The sequence below is a fragment of the Tachypleus tridentatus genome, chromosome 8 (assembly GCF_004210375.1).
Source record: "Tachypleus tridentatus isolate NWPU-2018 chromosome 8, ASM421037v1, whole genome shotgun sequence".
Taxonomy (NCBI): domain Eukaryota; kingdom Metazoa; phylum Arthropoda; class Merostomata; order Xiphosura; family Limulidae; genus Tachypleus; species Tachypleus tridentatus.
Genome location: NC_134832.1, coordinates 130,341,573 through 130,357,957, shown reverse-complemented (window position 1 = coordinate 130,357,957; position 16,385 = coordinate 130,341,573). Strand labels below are relative to the sequence as shown.

Sequence of the window (16,385 nt, the reverse complement as noted above, 5' to 3'; positions counted from 1 at the left end):
TTTGTTTTATTTGAGACTGATCCATGAATGTGTGTCCTTTGTGACACTCAAGTCACAGTAGCCTACATTTTACTTTCATGCCATCATTATGACACAGGGATATGATTCCTGCCCTTACCTTCTTCTAGCACATTCTTAGCTATGGTGATCCATTATCCAGTTTATCAGTATGGGTCCATGTTCAAATGGTAGAAACTTCCTATTTGGCTCATGCTTATTTACAATTTCTGCCCCCATTCAAAATCCTTCATTCTGTTTTCTTCTAGTGGATTGGAATAACCCATACTTTCTCAGTTACAAATTGTTCTTGAGGTCTATGTAAAGAGTTCCTTTTCAGTTTAGTGTAATTTCACTAGTATGAGAATGAGTGAATGCACTTCTTTTTCAAACCATGTGTCTTTTTTGCCCCAGCAAGAATAAACTTTGGGCATGCATTATGCTCAAAAAGGGAATACTGCATAAAGAATTTGTTGCCCTCCTATTGGTTGAAGGCCAAAATCTAATGTTGATTGCATCACAGATTGATACAGTAAGTGTTAATAGATGTAGGGGTGGGAGTTTGCTTAAAGTAGTTATGATAAACCTTTCTGGTCATTGTACAAACATTTAAGTTGTGCTCAGTTTTCGTTTGTTTTTTAAGTTGTTAAACACTGAATTAATTTAAACTTTAATAAGAATATAAAGGTGGAGCTGTGATACAACCATGGAGATATTAAAGACGAAAATTGAACCCTTTTATGATAAGGAACAGGATACATTGTTTGACATCAAGTTGGTGAAAAATGAAACTTTAACTGGAAGTAAGTGTGTATCTTATAATGTTATCATTTTTATGTTTTGTGTTCTTCCCGACACAAATGGTGTGAATTTTAACTATTGTACTTAAGCAGTGTGTCTGAATTTTCAATCATTGATTGTACATTTCTTATATTGTATAGTATGTTATTTCCTGTTCTAGTGATGTATGTCGGTAAAACTATAGTTCATTCTCTTGGTTAATTTGGTCTTTAATATGAAAATCCTGAAACTAATAATGACACTTTTGTAATTGTGTTGTATACCATCACCTGCTTGTAATATTAAATCTGAGACTTTACAAAAAGTGATTACATTAATAATTGACCTGAAGGTTAACACATAAAACTACTGCTAGTATAGTTTTTTATCAGTTTAAAGAACAAAATTCATTCTATCTTTAAAGCAAAGTGTATGGGACAGTAACAACATGTATCATTTTCTGCATAAGAACTGACCTATTTCAGTGTAGTTGGAGTCTTGTAACTAAGCAGTTTGATTGCATCAAGAAATGTAACCACATCAAAGCCAGTGTGTGTGTGTGCCAATCATGCCATGCTTGTTGTCTTGGAATTGAAAGAGTGAAAGAAGACCAAAATGCATTTTCCAGACAGAATAGTTCCATTACCATTTTAGTGATGGGGTAAAAGGGTAACATGGGAAGATACCATAAAACCTCATAAGTATAGCAGGTGTTGGTATATTAAGCCTAAAGAATAGGCATATTGTAGGATCACTTAGCCTAGAGCCAAGATACAATTTATCATAAAAGTAAAAATATTAATTCAACTTTTTTAAACTAAATTGTTTTTGAATTAACTTATTATCTGTTATATTCCACCATTTTAAATAAAAATAAACTTCTTTACTCAATGGAAACTCTAAACTAAAAAAAAATCAACAAATATTTTTCCAGTTTTGCTGTCTGTACATTTCATTTTATAGTTTCAGTACATAGACTAACAACAGCATTAAGTTATACTTTTGTTGCTAAGCAACAACATAAAAGCCATTGTTGGAATGTAGTGTTTCCAAAGTGCACTGACATTCTATCTAAGTTGTTAATCTAACTGATTTTTACCAATGATTACTCTATGAATATGCCACAAGTTCATTTCATGAATGATCTTAATCTTTGCTGGTTCACAGAGGAATTTACTGACATTTGGCTGCTTTGCCTTTATATTTTTGCCTCTTTTTGAACAAGTTTGTTTTCATAAATCCGTTTATCTTAGCTAGCTACGAGATGCGAGATTCAGGGTATACTATGGGGTAGAAGTGGCAGTAGTTGTCCCATCAATTTTGATGGGTTACATGCTAGTCTTAATATAGAAGTTATTGTCAGACTGAGGTTTGGGTTAGCCAGGACTTGCTAGTTAACCAGCTAGAGTGAGTTTCCTTGAGTAAACAGCACTCTTGAGTTAAACATGAAGCAGGCTTATAGCTTCTTTGTTTGTAATTTTATGAAATTTGGATGTATATTATGGGGTAATTTAGTAATCTTGAAGAAATAAATGACTTCACATTTCTCTATATTTAAATTAATATGTTTGTAACATTTTACTTCACAACATAATAGGTTTCTTTTATAATTTTATCAGCTCAACTTCTTCAATATAATTTTTATCTTGGTAATCCAGAATATAATGTTGCAGCATGACTAATGGTTTTGTACAATTATCTTATTGGTAAGTAATGAACAACACTATTATTAAAACTTATTTTGAACATTATGTATATATACATACATATAAGTGGAAGAATAGCAAGTATCAGTTGACCATATTTTTGATGACACTTCTGCCTAATTGATACAGTTGGGTCCACCAGTTTCTTCATTCTTTTTCTATAATTTCACTATATTCTTTTTGTTTTCCCACATCCTGTTCCATTTTCTCTTCACAGGCCAGGTTTGTACCTGTCTTCTGAATAAAGAACTTTCAGATTGTCTTCTCACAAGTGTAATAATAAAATCTAAGCTTGAGGTTTCTATATTTTTCCTCCTGTCTCTTTTCTGTTCTATAGTTGAAAGGGTACTGGAGACCTTTTCTGTTCCATAGTTGACAGGGTACTGGAGACCTGTGATAGACATATCCTTTAATCATTCACTAAGTTATTGCATTACCTTGAAAAATTAAAAAGATAATGGTCTTATAAAAGTTTATTTGAGAAAATCATTGGATGGCCAAAGTAGGTTTGAGAATCATTGCATGTACACTCCATCATGTTGTTCATTTTTCAGGTTTGAATCTCATTCTCTGACTTCAATGCTTAGCAAGTTATGTTTTATGTTATGTTCTTTGTATAATGAACATTTTAGTAAGTTTTCTTCCTAATGTTGTTAACTTCTCTCAGTGTGGACACTCCACTTTGTGATTTTTTAGTGATTATATGAGCAGATTGGTCATCCATTATCAATGCTTTTGTTAGAGTAGACAGTCATTTTATTTCACTCTACTGGTGTTCAGTAGGTTGTGTGGCTTAGTAGTTATTTTGGATTTGAAGTCAAAATGCTGCAATTTTATAATTTGCTTGCAACATCTGGTGTTGATGATAATAAACTTTACACCAATTGTTTTAATCTACCCTTATTACAGTGGGATTAACCTTCAGAAGACTGGTATCCCATTTATGAGGAAATTTATTGCCATTTAAATTATGTGTACTTCCTAGTAAAGGAATTTATTTGACTTTAAGTGGTCTTTAGTTCTTAATTGAGCTACTATGACAAATGATGTCTAAAGTCATAATTAGTAGAATACTCTCATTTATATTTTTCTGTTAGCTTTCTTTATTCATATGAGCCAAGATAAGTTCTGTTAAGTTCCAGGTTCTCCTCAATATTTTTCTTTGGTAAGTCTAACCATGATTTCCTTTGTTATATTTTCTACCATAAAAAAAACTCATAATTTGTTAAAAAGATAAAGACACACATAATTATGTTGCAGTATAAAAGTCCGTGTAATTACCCAACTGTAAAGATAATATACACATACACCCTAAATTTGTACTTACTTGTTTACACATTTATGACTTCTGTATTTTCTCGTAGCTTTGTCTTTAGCCCTCTACTACTTAATGAAGAAATTATTTTAACACATTTTAAGGCTTTACACCATTAAAAATGAGGAAAGAAAGATAATACAAGCTATTCACATAGATAAATACCACTATAATACCAAGAACCTTCTACTGTCACAAATATTATTTGACAAACTCCATCTCAATTTATTGCTTTATGGTAAAGATAATATTCCACAGCAAGTTTGTAATGTTTTTTTGACATTAAAACACTTCTGGAACAAATTCAACTATTTTCACGAATCAGTGTAGTTTATTGAATTAGCAAATGTCTTCAACACATGTTTTGTCAGGAATGAACATTAGGAATACTTTATTACAGTGCTGTTGTAGATTGGAAATTCATTATTATGTGATGAAAATTTTACCATTATGGGTAAATTGAGATATCATTAAATCCCTGAACTACCAAATTTTCAGTAAGTGGTGCAATACAGGGAAAGTTGAGAGACCAGTAGTATTTACTAATGAATAAATCAATAGGTGCATTGATCTGTTACTTTTGATTAATTCTTTAGTTTGTGCAGCTACACGCACACTAATGTACAAGCAAAAACAACAATAAAAAAGGATAAAAAAACAGGTCATGCTAGCTCCATAACTCCAACCACTGCATTATTTTAAAATTCTGTTATCCTTCCTTGGTGGATGGTTGTCACATGATGATTTACATTGATTGTGGGGCATGAGGAAGATCCTGTGAAAATGTTTTTGAGTATAATAGAGGAGGAACTGGACAGAAAAGCTATATCTTGGAGAGAGGTGAGTACCAATTGGAAATACATTTTCACTATAGAAAAATTATAACTTGAATTCAAATTTTAATATTTTATAAATATTAATTTCTTAATTTTAAAATGAAATACTTAAATAAATTCTCACCCATCATTTATACGTATCATGTGACACTTCTTACTCTGAATTATCCATTTTGGATTTTATTCTAACTCTACATGAGCTTATAAAACTTTGCTGTATTTCACAAAGATACACTTACTGCCGTAAAAGTTATGGCATGTAAACTTTCATGGTTACCTGATAGTTTCAGTGTTGGTTACAGTGTTTGATACCATGTACAAGCTGTTAAAAATGAAAATGTGATTAAGGGGATTTGGTATAGACCTTGAGTAAATTAAATGATAACATGTATAGTCTTATCATAGAAACATTTGCATAATTTATGCTTCTAGCAACAGGAGAAGCTGATTGGTTTGAAGAAAGATCTTCACATGTCAATTTGAAGTTTGACAATGCAAAAGAGGAGAAAGAAGAGAACTGTGAAGAAACAGAGAAAACTGTGGTAATTTGTAGATTAAAACTATTGCAGTTGTTTTATTAAACTGACTATGTAGTTGCAAGAAAGTATTTCTGGATTTCGTATGTCTAGAGCCTTATCAGTGATGTTTGTAGTCACAAGTTGGAGAAATTCACTAAAGGGTCATTCCATGTCAAATCATCCAGATTTTGGAAAATTTTCCAGGTGATCCCCTCAGAATGCCTTGAAAAAAGTTACATGTGCTCAGCTACCCATACAATGAAAAACTGCCAAAGATTAGATCAATATCTCTAATAGTTTCTGATTTACAGCCCTGTAAAATTTAATTACTTTTTTTTTATTTTTGGCAAATTCATTTTTGGGCAACTTTGGCTGCTTAAAGCTGCAAGAGTAATGGTGGTAGAAGGCCGAAATTTCCTACATCTACTGAATTAATCCTACAAAATTAAAAAATGGTCTCAAATCAAGTTTATCTCTCTTAGGATTTTCATAGTGAGGCTGTAAAATCACCTGAAAACCCAAAATTGTAAAAACATTGGTTTATTTAATAAGAGATAGCTCTAAGACTTAATATGATACAAAGCTGAATTTTTTTTCATATTTCCTATAACATATCAGTTGATAAATCAACAATTATTGTAATTAAAAATCTGTTAGATCTCCTGTAAAAAAATTTAGTTGCATGTAACTTTTTATGATTTAGCTAAAAATAACCCTACTTCTGGCCACAGTTTGACCATGTCACCAGTTATTCAGCCTTTTCAGATTTTTACCATATATTCATACATCTGTTGATTGCTTCATATTACTCAGTTAATGTTTTACACAAAAATTCACTTCTGATATGTACCATTGGGCAAAGGACCACATTCAGGGCATTCAGTTCTTTCTTGTCAATCAGGAATCAGTCCTGCAGAATTGTGTAAAGTTTGATCTACTTGAACGCTATAAAAAATACAAAACTGTGGCAGGTATTAGGTCACATCATAGCTTTATTCCCCACTCTACCAACAAATTGTATATGAGAAGGCTATCAGATGATGACGTGTACACAGTTGTAACTGTTGGTAGTAACAGTGAAAGTGATGCTGCAGCAGCTCAAATAGGATCTAATTATAGCAATAACAGTTATCAGCCAGGGAAATATGTGGCATGCATATATGATCATGAATAGTATGTGGGAAACATAAAAGACAGATCAGATGAACATTCCGATGTGTTGGTGTCATTTATGAAGAAATCAAGAAACGAACTGTTCTCATGGCCTGCAAGGTCACGTAAAGATGAAAGCTGGATTCCCATCCAACATATTCTTTGTCTGATAAGTGCACCTACTGTGCAAGGCAGTAGTGCTCACCACTGTGTTCAAAGTCAAAGTGATCTCAACATAATCAAACTCAAATTTCAGAAATTTATTCAAGCTATTTGAACAAAGCAATGTTTATTTGATGTTGTTAAGGCTGATTTGTTGCCAAAGCAGTTTTTGAAACATTGCATTGTCATGATTATTTCGGTTTGGTCTGACTATAATCTTTCTCAGTTATCTTCTGTTGTCGCACTGTGCTTTTTATGTCTGATTTACTTTTGTATTTATTATATTATAAATCTTAAACTCAGCCATATCTGCATAACTGTAATGCATACACAATATATTTGCATTGCCATGTGATCTAACTAGTTATGCCAATAAACTTGTTCAGAAATGAATTAATTCTTTCTTGTTTTTTACAACTTCATTATTTAACATTGTGAAAGGCTGATTAGAATATTTCAGTGGGATTCATAATTTTTTTCAAAATTGTACGGATATATTTGCACACAGTAACACACCTGAATTGCAGTTTTTTTTCTCAAGTAAACAACGTATGGTCAGAGGATACTTTAAAAAATTATATCTCAAAAAGTAGGTTGAACACCATCCTGATTTTTTTTGTAGATCATATTCAGAGATGTAAGAATATATGGTAAAAATCTGAAAAGGCTGAGTAACTGGTGACATGGTCAAACTGTGGCTTGAAGTAGAGCTATTTTTTTAGCTAAATCATAAAAAGTTGCATGCAACTAAATTTTTTTACATGAGATCTAACAGACTTTTAATTACAACAATTGCTGATTTATCAACTGATATGTTATAGGAAATATGAAAAAAAATTCAGCTTTGTATCATATTAGGTCTAAGAGCTTATTAAAAATAAACCAATGTTTTTTCACAAATTTGGGTTTTCAGGTGATTTTACAGCCTCACTATGAAAATTTTAAGAGAGATAAACTTGGTTTGAGACCAATTTTGAATTCTGTGGGATTAATTCAGTCAGTGTAGCAAATTTCAGCTTTTTACCACCTTTACCTTTGCAGCTTTAAGCAGACGAAGTTGCCCGAAAATGAATTTGCCAAAAATACAAAAAAATTAATTAAATTTTACAGGGCTGTAAATCAGAAACTATTAGAGATATTGATCTAATCTTTGGCAATTTGTCATTATATAGGTAGATGAACACACGTAAATTTTTTTCAAAGCATTCTGTGGGGGTCACCTGCAGCCCCCTGGATGATTTGACATGAAATGATCCTAAAACTTTAGCAAACTATTGTATACATCTATTACATTGTTCTTATTGTAGCACCAATATTAGCTTTCCACAGATGTTACTCTAACTATTGCATTAATGTAAACAACCTACAGATATTTTTTTTTATTGGTATAACATTATCCTTAGCAATTCACAGAATGTGTCATATATTTCTGTGTTCTTAAGGTGGTGATAGCATTTATTCTAAACTGTTTCTTTATTCTGTGTGTGGTTGACAAAGCTTTATGTTGATTTTGTTCTGAACTACCTCTGTTGTTCTCAAAGGGAATAAAACATATTCTATCCAGGAGTGATGCTACTCACTGCATTATTTTGTATAAGGATATCAAGATTTCACTGGTGGTTCAGGTGGTATCTAGCAGTTACAGCCCCACCTATTTTGGAATGACCAGTAATGTGAGAAGGGAAGATTGTATTGGGTAAATGTGAAGTTCCTTGAATGATAAGAACTGTTACATTTCATCAGTGTTTATTCAAACATGTACACATACTGTGTTTAACATCTTAATAAAGATTATACTTTTTTCGTGTCTCATTATTCTAATTAACATCAAAACTCAGTTAATGAGAGATTTAGTACTACTTCATAATCAATATTTTGAGTGAACCTCCTGTTCTGAAGATAACTTATCCAATATAGGTCTAAAAGTTAATTAATTTTCACCTGGACATACCGTATAATGAATAGGCAGGAGAAAGCTCTGGTGCTGTGAATATTATTATTATTGTGAGATTGCCAATCTCCTAAATTTTGTACTGTCTTTTAGTTGAAATTTTGTACAGTAAATTTCAAAACAGTTATCTTCTCTCACACTAATAGGCTGTTACTTGATGGACAGGGTTTCTTCCTTTGCCTTAGTCTGATTTTTTCTTGCTTTCTCAAGTCTTTTGTACCATGGTCTACTCAACTGCTTGTTTGATATTTATGTCATGACATTCTCCACCTATGTCAATGCACCTTCTATCCTTTTACTGTGTATAAGCAACTCATTAATTCCTTAACCGGGGATATATGTAGTGGTTAAACTCTTACTCAATGGAGAATTAATTTTAACTGAATACTGTCAAATTTAGTGTTGTTAATCTGCTTTCCCTTGTTGCATTTTTCTGGGAGTTAACTCGTCCTGATGTCATTTAACCATTTCTGGATTGGGGAGGGCATTTTATCTTGTCGAGAAATTATTTCTTCTTTTATAACTATTCTATGTTGTTTACCAGATATTTTGGTCATATGGTTATGTAATTATGGCATAATTTAGCAGTTTTTTACCACTGAAATAATGTCATCAAATAGATGTTGTAAGCACACAGCTGCACCAATTTTGACTGAAATTATAGCTAGTGACAATTTTGGAATTAATGCTGAGTTTCAGTTTGACTAGTTTCACCTCCTGAACTATCAAATACTGGCAATTTGGACTCTAGTACCTCATATTCCATCTTCAGCAGTGAATGGATTCTGTCACAATAGGATTCCAGTTCTAGGCCTTCTCTCTGCTTCATATTTTAAACCAGGGTACTGAATATGATTTGTTCCGGTCCATTATCTGGTCCTGTTAATAGCACCAGATTGGTTTGCTTAGTCCAAGATGAAAATATATCAGTTAAAACAGCCAACATTTTGACAATGGTGTATTCAGGAGAGGTTGAACCTGTTTTGATCAGAAATGCCAACCATAACTCATTTTTTGATCTGACTATTTAGCAGAGGTTTTTGCATCTTACATAATTTTTCCTGTTTGAGGCAGTTTTATTGATTTCTGTTTGATTATCATAACTACATATTTTTTAAGTCCCCACTGCTTTTCAGATTCCTGAAGTTGCTTTGAGTCCTTTGTCCCAAATTTCAATTCCAGTTACCTATAGGTATATTAAGATTACAGCATACACTCTTTCTCAACAACTATTTTGACCTGACTCTTAGATGCCTTGTATTCCTTTTACCTCAAGGTTTATTTTTATGGCTGCTGACCTACAGATATGACTGGTCAGAGTGATTTGTGCTGTTTGTCTACACACTGTTTTCTCATACTACTTACATTCTCAGATTAGTTTTTCTTACTCAAGACATTGCTAGACAGAAAAAGGGATAAATGCTTTTCACTGATTTATCTGATCACTATTCCTCATTTCTACAGTACTGTGCAAAACTTGTACAACTTTTGGTAGCACTCTGCACTATCATCACCAGAAGTGAGAGTTAAAATCTGATATTAATTTATATACTTATATCACCTAATCCCCCTTGAGGTGGATTCCTGTACATGGTGAGGGGACTTCCCAGGGTAGGTTCTGTATTTTCAGTGTACCTCCTCTAGGTTCTGAACATCTACCCATGTGTTTACTGTACATGGCAGCCCATGAAGGAAAAGAGAGGATCCTGGTGGCTGAGGGGTCCAACCCCAACACAGCACTTTGGCCTTGAATTCCTGTAGATGTGTGGCCTTGGGGAGACCTCTGGGGGGTCATTTGGCTGGTCCTTTGGGGCTAGGGTAAACTGAGTACCAGTATTGGACATTCTCAGCAGGTGTTGTTAACCTTGTATCTGATGTTGGTATTTGGGTATGGTGTCCATGAAACCCTGGTGTTGCTGCTAAGCCTTTTGCATCCAACTCTGTCATGTGCCCCCTTTTAGATGGGTGGGGTTAGTGGACCCCAAACTTTTATCCTTCTTGTGGCTTCTCACACCTCTCACCCATTCACTACTTAGGTTGAACAACCCTTGATTGGTAAGCAACCATGCTCACAAAACTCTAATACTCGGTCCCAGGCTACAATTGATAATGTATTTCGATTCCTTATTTTACACTTACTATCTAAAAATTCCATTGGGAAGATGTTACCATTTTGTAATCAAAAGGGATTGGAATGGCTCATTGGCTCTCCCAGATCTGTCCAGAAACTAAGATCTGGAGACATCCTGTATATAAACTATGGTCCTGTGATCAAGGCTCAGCTTTGGTCCAGTTGGCAATCAGCTTGGAGTGAAGAACATTCCAACAAGCTTTTCCAGATCAAATCTACTGTTACTCTTTGGTCATCCAGTTTCTGCATAGATTGTGAGGAAGAAGTTGTCTTGACAAAGCTCCTCATTGGTTACAGCTTTTTAACCTATTGTTTACTTTTTTCCATTGTAAATAGTTAACCCTCTATATAAGGTGTCAGTCACTTTGATCAACAAATGCACATATCACAGCCTTTCACAACGTTACATTGTATAAGTTATGTAAGTACTTAAGATGCACTTCTTTGTATCCTGTGGCATTTCTTCACTCCAAACTGCCCATTTAAGAATTTTCTTTTATCTCTATATGACATTTCACAAACATACACTTATAGAATAAAAAATTGGGGTTAAAATGGTAATTAATTTGTAGTCTCAAAGCTTCTTTTTTTACTGAAATTTATCCAGTGAAGTGAAACCAATATGCCATGTACTTCTTAATACATCTTTCAAAAAATATCGGTAATTTACTATTGGATTATTTTCAACTGAAAGGTTCCAATTCACTGAATGCAGCAGCTAGGAGCTTTTCAGTTGAAAAGTTTGCAGTCTGCATGATCAGTTGTTGAAATCATGTGTATCGTTGTTAAAAGGCAATTAAGTTATATTAATTTTAAGACATGAATTCTTTTTGTATGGCTATATATATTCTGAATTATATATTTGCATTTGAAAAATAATTTGAGATCATACTGTTGTTACAAAAACAAATTGTAAGGCTAGTGAGTGCTTCGATGACTTTTGTATATGGCTTCTTGTACTCGCAGACAAATCTTGAGTAAAAATACCAAATGAAAAAATGTGATTTTTTTTAATAGACTTGTTTACTAAAAGATTGCTAAATTTCATGAAGATACACTTAAAAGATTCAATATTATAGGATTGTTAAGTGGTGGTTACATGTTTGGTCAGAGTGACAAAGCTTGTGTGCAGAGTTATATAGTTCTTTTTATTATAGATAATGAACTTTAAAATACTATGTTTATATCATCATATTTTAAATCAGTGAACTATTTGTGTATTTTCTTCCATTAATGATGTCAGTATTTGTTATTTTATTTACATTTTAATGTATTATTTTAGAACATCTTTGACAGAGTGAAAACAGAACAGCCTTGTGGTCTATCACAAGATGACATTTTTTCAAAGTTCAATGACAGCAGTGATGTTGATTTGGATAGTTTAAAATATAACTTTGTGAATGTGAAAACAGAAAATGTATTTAAAGATTTACAACAAATTGAATCTAAATTGGAAATTGCAAATGGTAAGTAAAAATCTTCTAAAAACTAAATTCATTAACACTGAATGAAAAAAAATTGTTAAAATCATGATGAATTTATTAAATGAGACAATTAATTTGCTGTTTTCAGGTTTATGTTTCATGTTTTTTGATATCTTTGCTTGGGAATTATCATATGAAAGAGTTTAGAAAAATGTTAAAATTAAGTAACTTTTAGGCTTTAACGTGAGTACTCATATTTGCATTGAGTAATTTATTTTGATTATTCCCACATATATTTAATCTTTTTAATGGAAAAGCTTTTAGTGCAATCACTTAAACCCTCTACAGCTGTGAGATGTTTAATGAACAACAAGATCTAACAGAACAATTGAATCACAAGTTGTCTAGCAACAACAAAAAACAAGAATGTTCCTTAAGTTTCTGTACAATAATAAGTTTGAAACCTAATAACTCTTTACATTTTCTGTATGTACTGGTTGTAAACAAGAGTGATGACCTGAAGCTGAAAACTATTGTTTATAAAAAAGCAACCCATACAAACAAACATCTTAACTTTAAATTCTGTGATCTCATAGCTGTTAAAAACAGTATCATTAAAACTATATGGCATGCAGAGAGTGTAGAATATGCAGGAATGAATACATAGAAACTGAATTTCTACATCTTCAACACACTTTTATTATTGATAACTATCCAAAGCAATTGAAAAAAAAACACATCATAAAAGAAATTTCAGTGAGGAGAGTAAAATCCCACTAACCCTTTCACAATGGATCAGGGTTCAAAGGCCATGCCATTACATTTGTTGACTTGCATTCAAAATTTTATTGAACTACTATTTTATAAATTTATGTAAATAAATTTGGAATCACATTGTAGATTATAATTAAAACCTTAATATTATATATGAGTTAATGTCTTAATGTAAAAGTAAATATTAAAAGAACACACCTAAATATAGAATTTAGTGAGTTACATGGTGGATTGAATGCAGCATTGTTTAAAATTAGATGTTTATGATGTCAAAATACTAAATCTATAAGTTCTTACAAATTATGAACTAAAATTACTAATATTGACAAGCTAGAATATAAAGAAAAAACTTTTTTTTTATTTTACTGAGATATGGCTTATGTTCTGAATCAAACATGGTGGCCCCATTCAACTCTTTCCATTTTTTGAAATGGTCCCACATGTACAGTTACTACAGTATATGACATGTGAATAACCAATCAACAGGTCAGAATGTCCACAGAATGGGTTTCTCAGCCATTTTAATATTTGAAAATCTATCTTGTTCTATCAATACAAGTTTCCAAGGAGATAGGTTGTGTTTTCAGTCTGTTCAAAGTTTCATATTTTTTAAAATCTAAATAAAGCATAGTTACTAAGCTTAATAAATTATAGTGGAATTCTATGATATCAGTGCAGTTATGATTTTTTGGTTATTCAACTGTGTATATATATAATACCTTAAAAGAAATTTATTTTGATATACACCATGTGTAAAATTTGAATAGGCTTAGCAACCTATGTTCAGCAACAACTGAATGCAAAGGTTGTAGTGAGAAGAGATAATTGTTTGCTTTAATTCTTGGTTTATTGTACTATACTTTAAGAAAAATAAGTTTCATAATTTATTTCTAAATAGTAATAATTTATATACATTATATATAATGTATAATAAATAAAATGTGACTGTATATTACAAAATACTACTACACTGAAATGCAGCCAAGACAGGGAAGACTAAAGGTTAGTTTTTATATTACTGAATATAACCATGTCAATGCAAGTTACGTGATGTTTGTTTTGTTTTTGAATTTCGCACAGAGCTACATGAGGGCTATCTGCAGCAGCCATCCCTAATTTTGTAGTGTAAGATTAGAGGGAAGGCAACTAGTCATCATAACATTTTTAAATTATGACATGAAATCACTTTGCAAAACAACTCTATTTTAACAAACAACTCTTTGGTAAAAATATTTCATTAAAAAGTTTGATTTTTTGTATACAAATTTCTTATAATCTTTACTAAACGTCTACCAAATTTTGTGAAGATACACATGCTGTATCAAACGTTATAGTGCAAATACTTAATATTTGCACATGAACTTGTGTATATTATACTGAGCCCACTGCAAAATGGTTAATCAGGAAAATAAATATAGGATAGTAATGCCTTACTTTCCAGGGCTTGGAGAAAATATAAAAAGAATAATGAATACTTTAACATTAAAACTGTGTTCAAAAACTTGACTAAACTACACAGTATCTTAACTGAGGTTAAATTTGTAACATCTAACTTCCACACAAAAAAAAGCATTGTGTACAATGTATCATGTGGAGGCAAAAAATACATCAGAGAAACCAAACATCCTGTTAACATTAGGATGAAAGAGGATCAAAGAGATATTGTATGTGCTGCTGTAGATACTTGAACCATTGTATTACACTCTAGGAAAGAAAACTGCAATATTGACCTCAAGAATATAAAAAATAATTGCAAAGAACATTAAAAAGAGAAAAATTAAAGAAGCTATTTCTATATTATGGTCCTCCATCTATCATTAATCAAACTCATGGATTTCCTAGTCATATTTCCTGGTTACCTTTCAGTAAAGACATCAAACCATACACTGACTGTTATAAAAATAATCTTTATGTATTTTTTTGTTATTAATCCTACTTAATTTATTTCATTCTTGTTGATTTTATCTTTCTAGCATTACGTTTATAAACCACAATAATAATACTGCTTCCTGTTTTTTTTTTATATTGTAACATTATTTAGTTTAGCTTATTAGGCTTCAGTCTCATTGTTGTAAAGAAACTAAGGGCATGTTGTTTTTCATTGTTGCCAGACAACTTGTGATTCATATTGTTTTGTTATTTATTGAATGTCTCAAAAGTCTTCGGTAATTGAGCCAAAAACCTTGTCTATTAAAAAAACACTAAAAACATGGTGACAGCCCAAATAAATTACTTAATACAAATGTTAAAATTAAGTTTGATTAGGATTGGATAAAATGAAATAGGAAGAAACTTTCTGACTAAGTAGTGTATTGTGTCTAAAGATAATGTGTGTAACAATTGGAGCTGATTTCTGTAGATTAATATTTCAGCATTTAATGCTATAACTAGTTGCCATGGATTTGAAAAACCTATGGCCCACTGGATTCTGGAAACATAATGATCCCAAACCCTCAATCTCTTAATTTTGCCTAATATGTTTTCTAGCAAAAGTGTTTGGTCCTGAATTTAATAAAACAAATAGAAGCCAAATAGTTTCATGTTGACTTGTAATTTGTACAGGGTGGCCCATAAATCCCTACCCATCCATATATCTTATGTATCCAGTGTATCTGTGTGCTGTCCCTCATTCTCGCTACACAATATTATGTGATGCCATGTTCTGTGAGACATTTTCCTCAACTTAGCAGGGATTATTGTTCCAAATGCCGTGGTAAAGCTGCCTTCAACTCATCATTAGTATTATAATGTTGTTTAGACACAATGTGGATGGGTAGGGACTTATGTGCCACCCTGTATATGTTTATTTAACCTGTGCATATATCTTTTGAACAGGAATTTTAAGATATTGGTGTCACTCAGTATATTAAAATGGAATGCATTAGAAGTGTTTTTTAATATCCAGGCACTTAAAGTGGGAAGATGTTTTATAAAAATTAAACTAGGAAATTACTGTCTTATAGTAATATTGGATGTTGTGAGAATATATCATATTTCCAGTTTATTTTAAGACTACCTACTGCAGCACTTTTCCTTGAAAATTTAATGTTACATACATTTTGTATTTTAAATGCTATTTTGATACAGAAAGAAAAGTTTTTTATAAAATGTAAAATTACAAAGTTTCATCATAACTACATTTTAGCTTTAATATTTTGATAATGTTATGTATTGATTTCATTAAATCATTAAACTGAATCCAAAGGTTTGCCAAATAAAGTAAATTTATTCCATCATATTTGAATTTAGATATGAAGATTGATGTCAACACTTGTTATGGAGGTCAGTTTCTTGTATATCATGTTTTAAGACAAGAAGATCCCTTTACAGAAGTTACCAAATCTACAAAACCAAATGATGTGCTTGGAAAAACAAATATAAGTGGAAACAATCTAGTGTACCTCAGGGTGGTGATAAATCATACAGTTCTATAATTGATGGAAAAGAAATCAGAACCATGAATAACCTAGTACAACATGAGATAATACATACTGGAGAGAAACCATACAGTTGTGATTTGTGTGGAAAATACTTTGGAACCAATAGTAAATTTAGAGGTACATTATAGGATACACACTGGAGAAAAACCATATAGTTGTTTTGTGTGTGGTAAAGAATTTCAAACAAATAGTAATCTGA

At 31.8% G+C, this 16,385-nt stretch overlaps 1 protein-coding gene across 1 annotated transcript; it reads left to right on the top strand.

Moving 5' to 3' along the window:
• The first annotated feature begins 467 nt into the window (after positions 1-467).
• Positions 468-16,385, top strand: LOC143223489 (uncharacterized). The gene is made up of 4 exons (XM_076451540.1): positions 468-800; positions 5,067-5,176; positions 11,831-12,014; positions 15,996-16,385. The coding sequence occupies exons 1-4, from the start codon at positions 704-706 to the stop codon at positions 16,178-16,180; spliced, it is 576 nt and encodes a 191-aa protein (XP_076307655.1). The 5' UTR covers positions 468-703; the 3' UTR covers positions 16,181-16,385.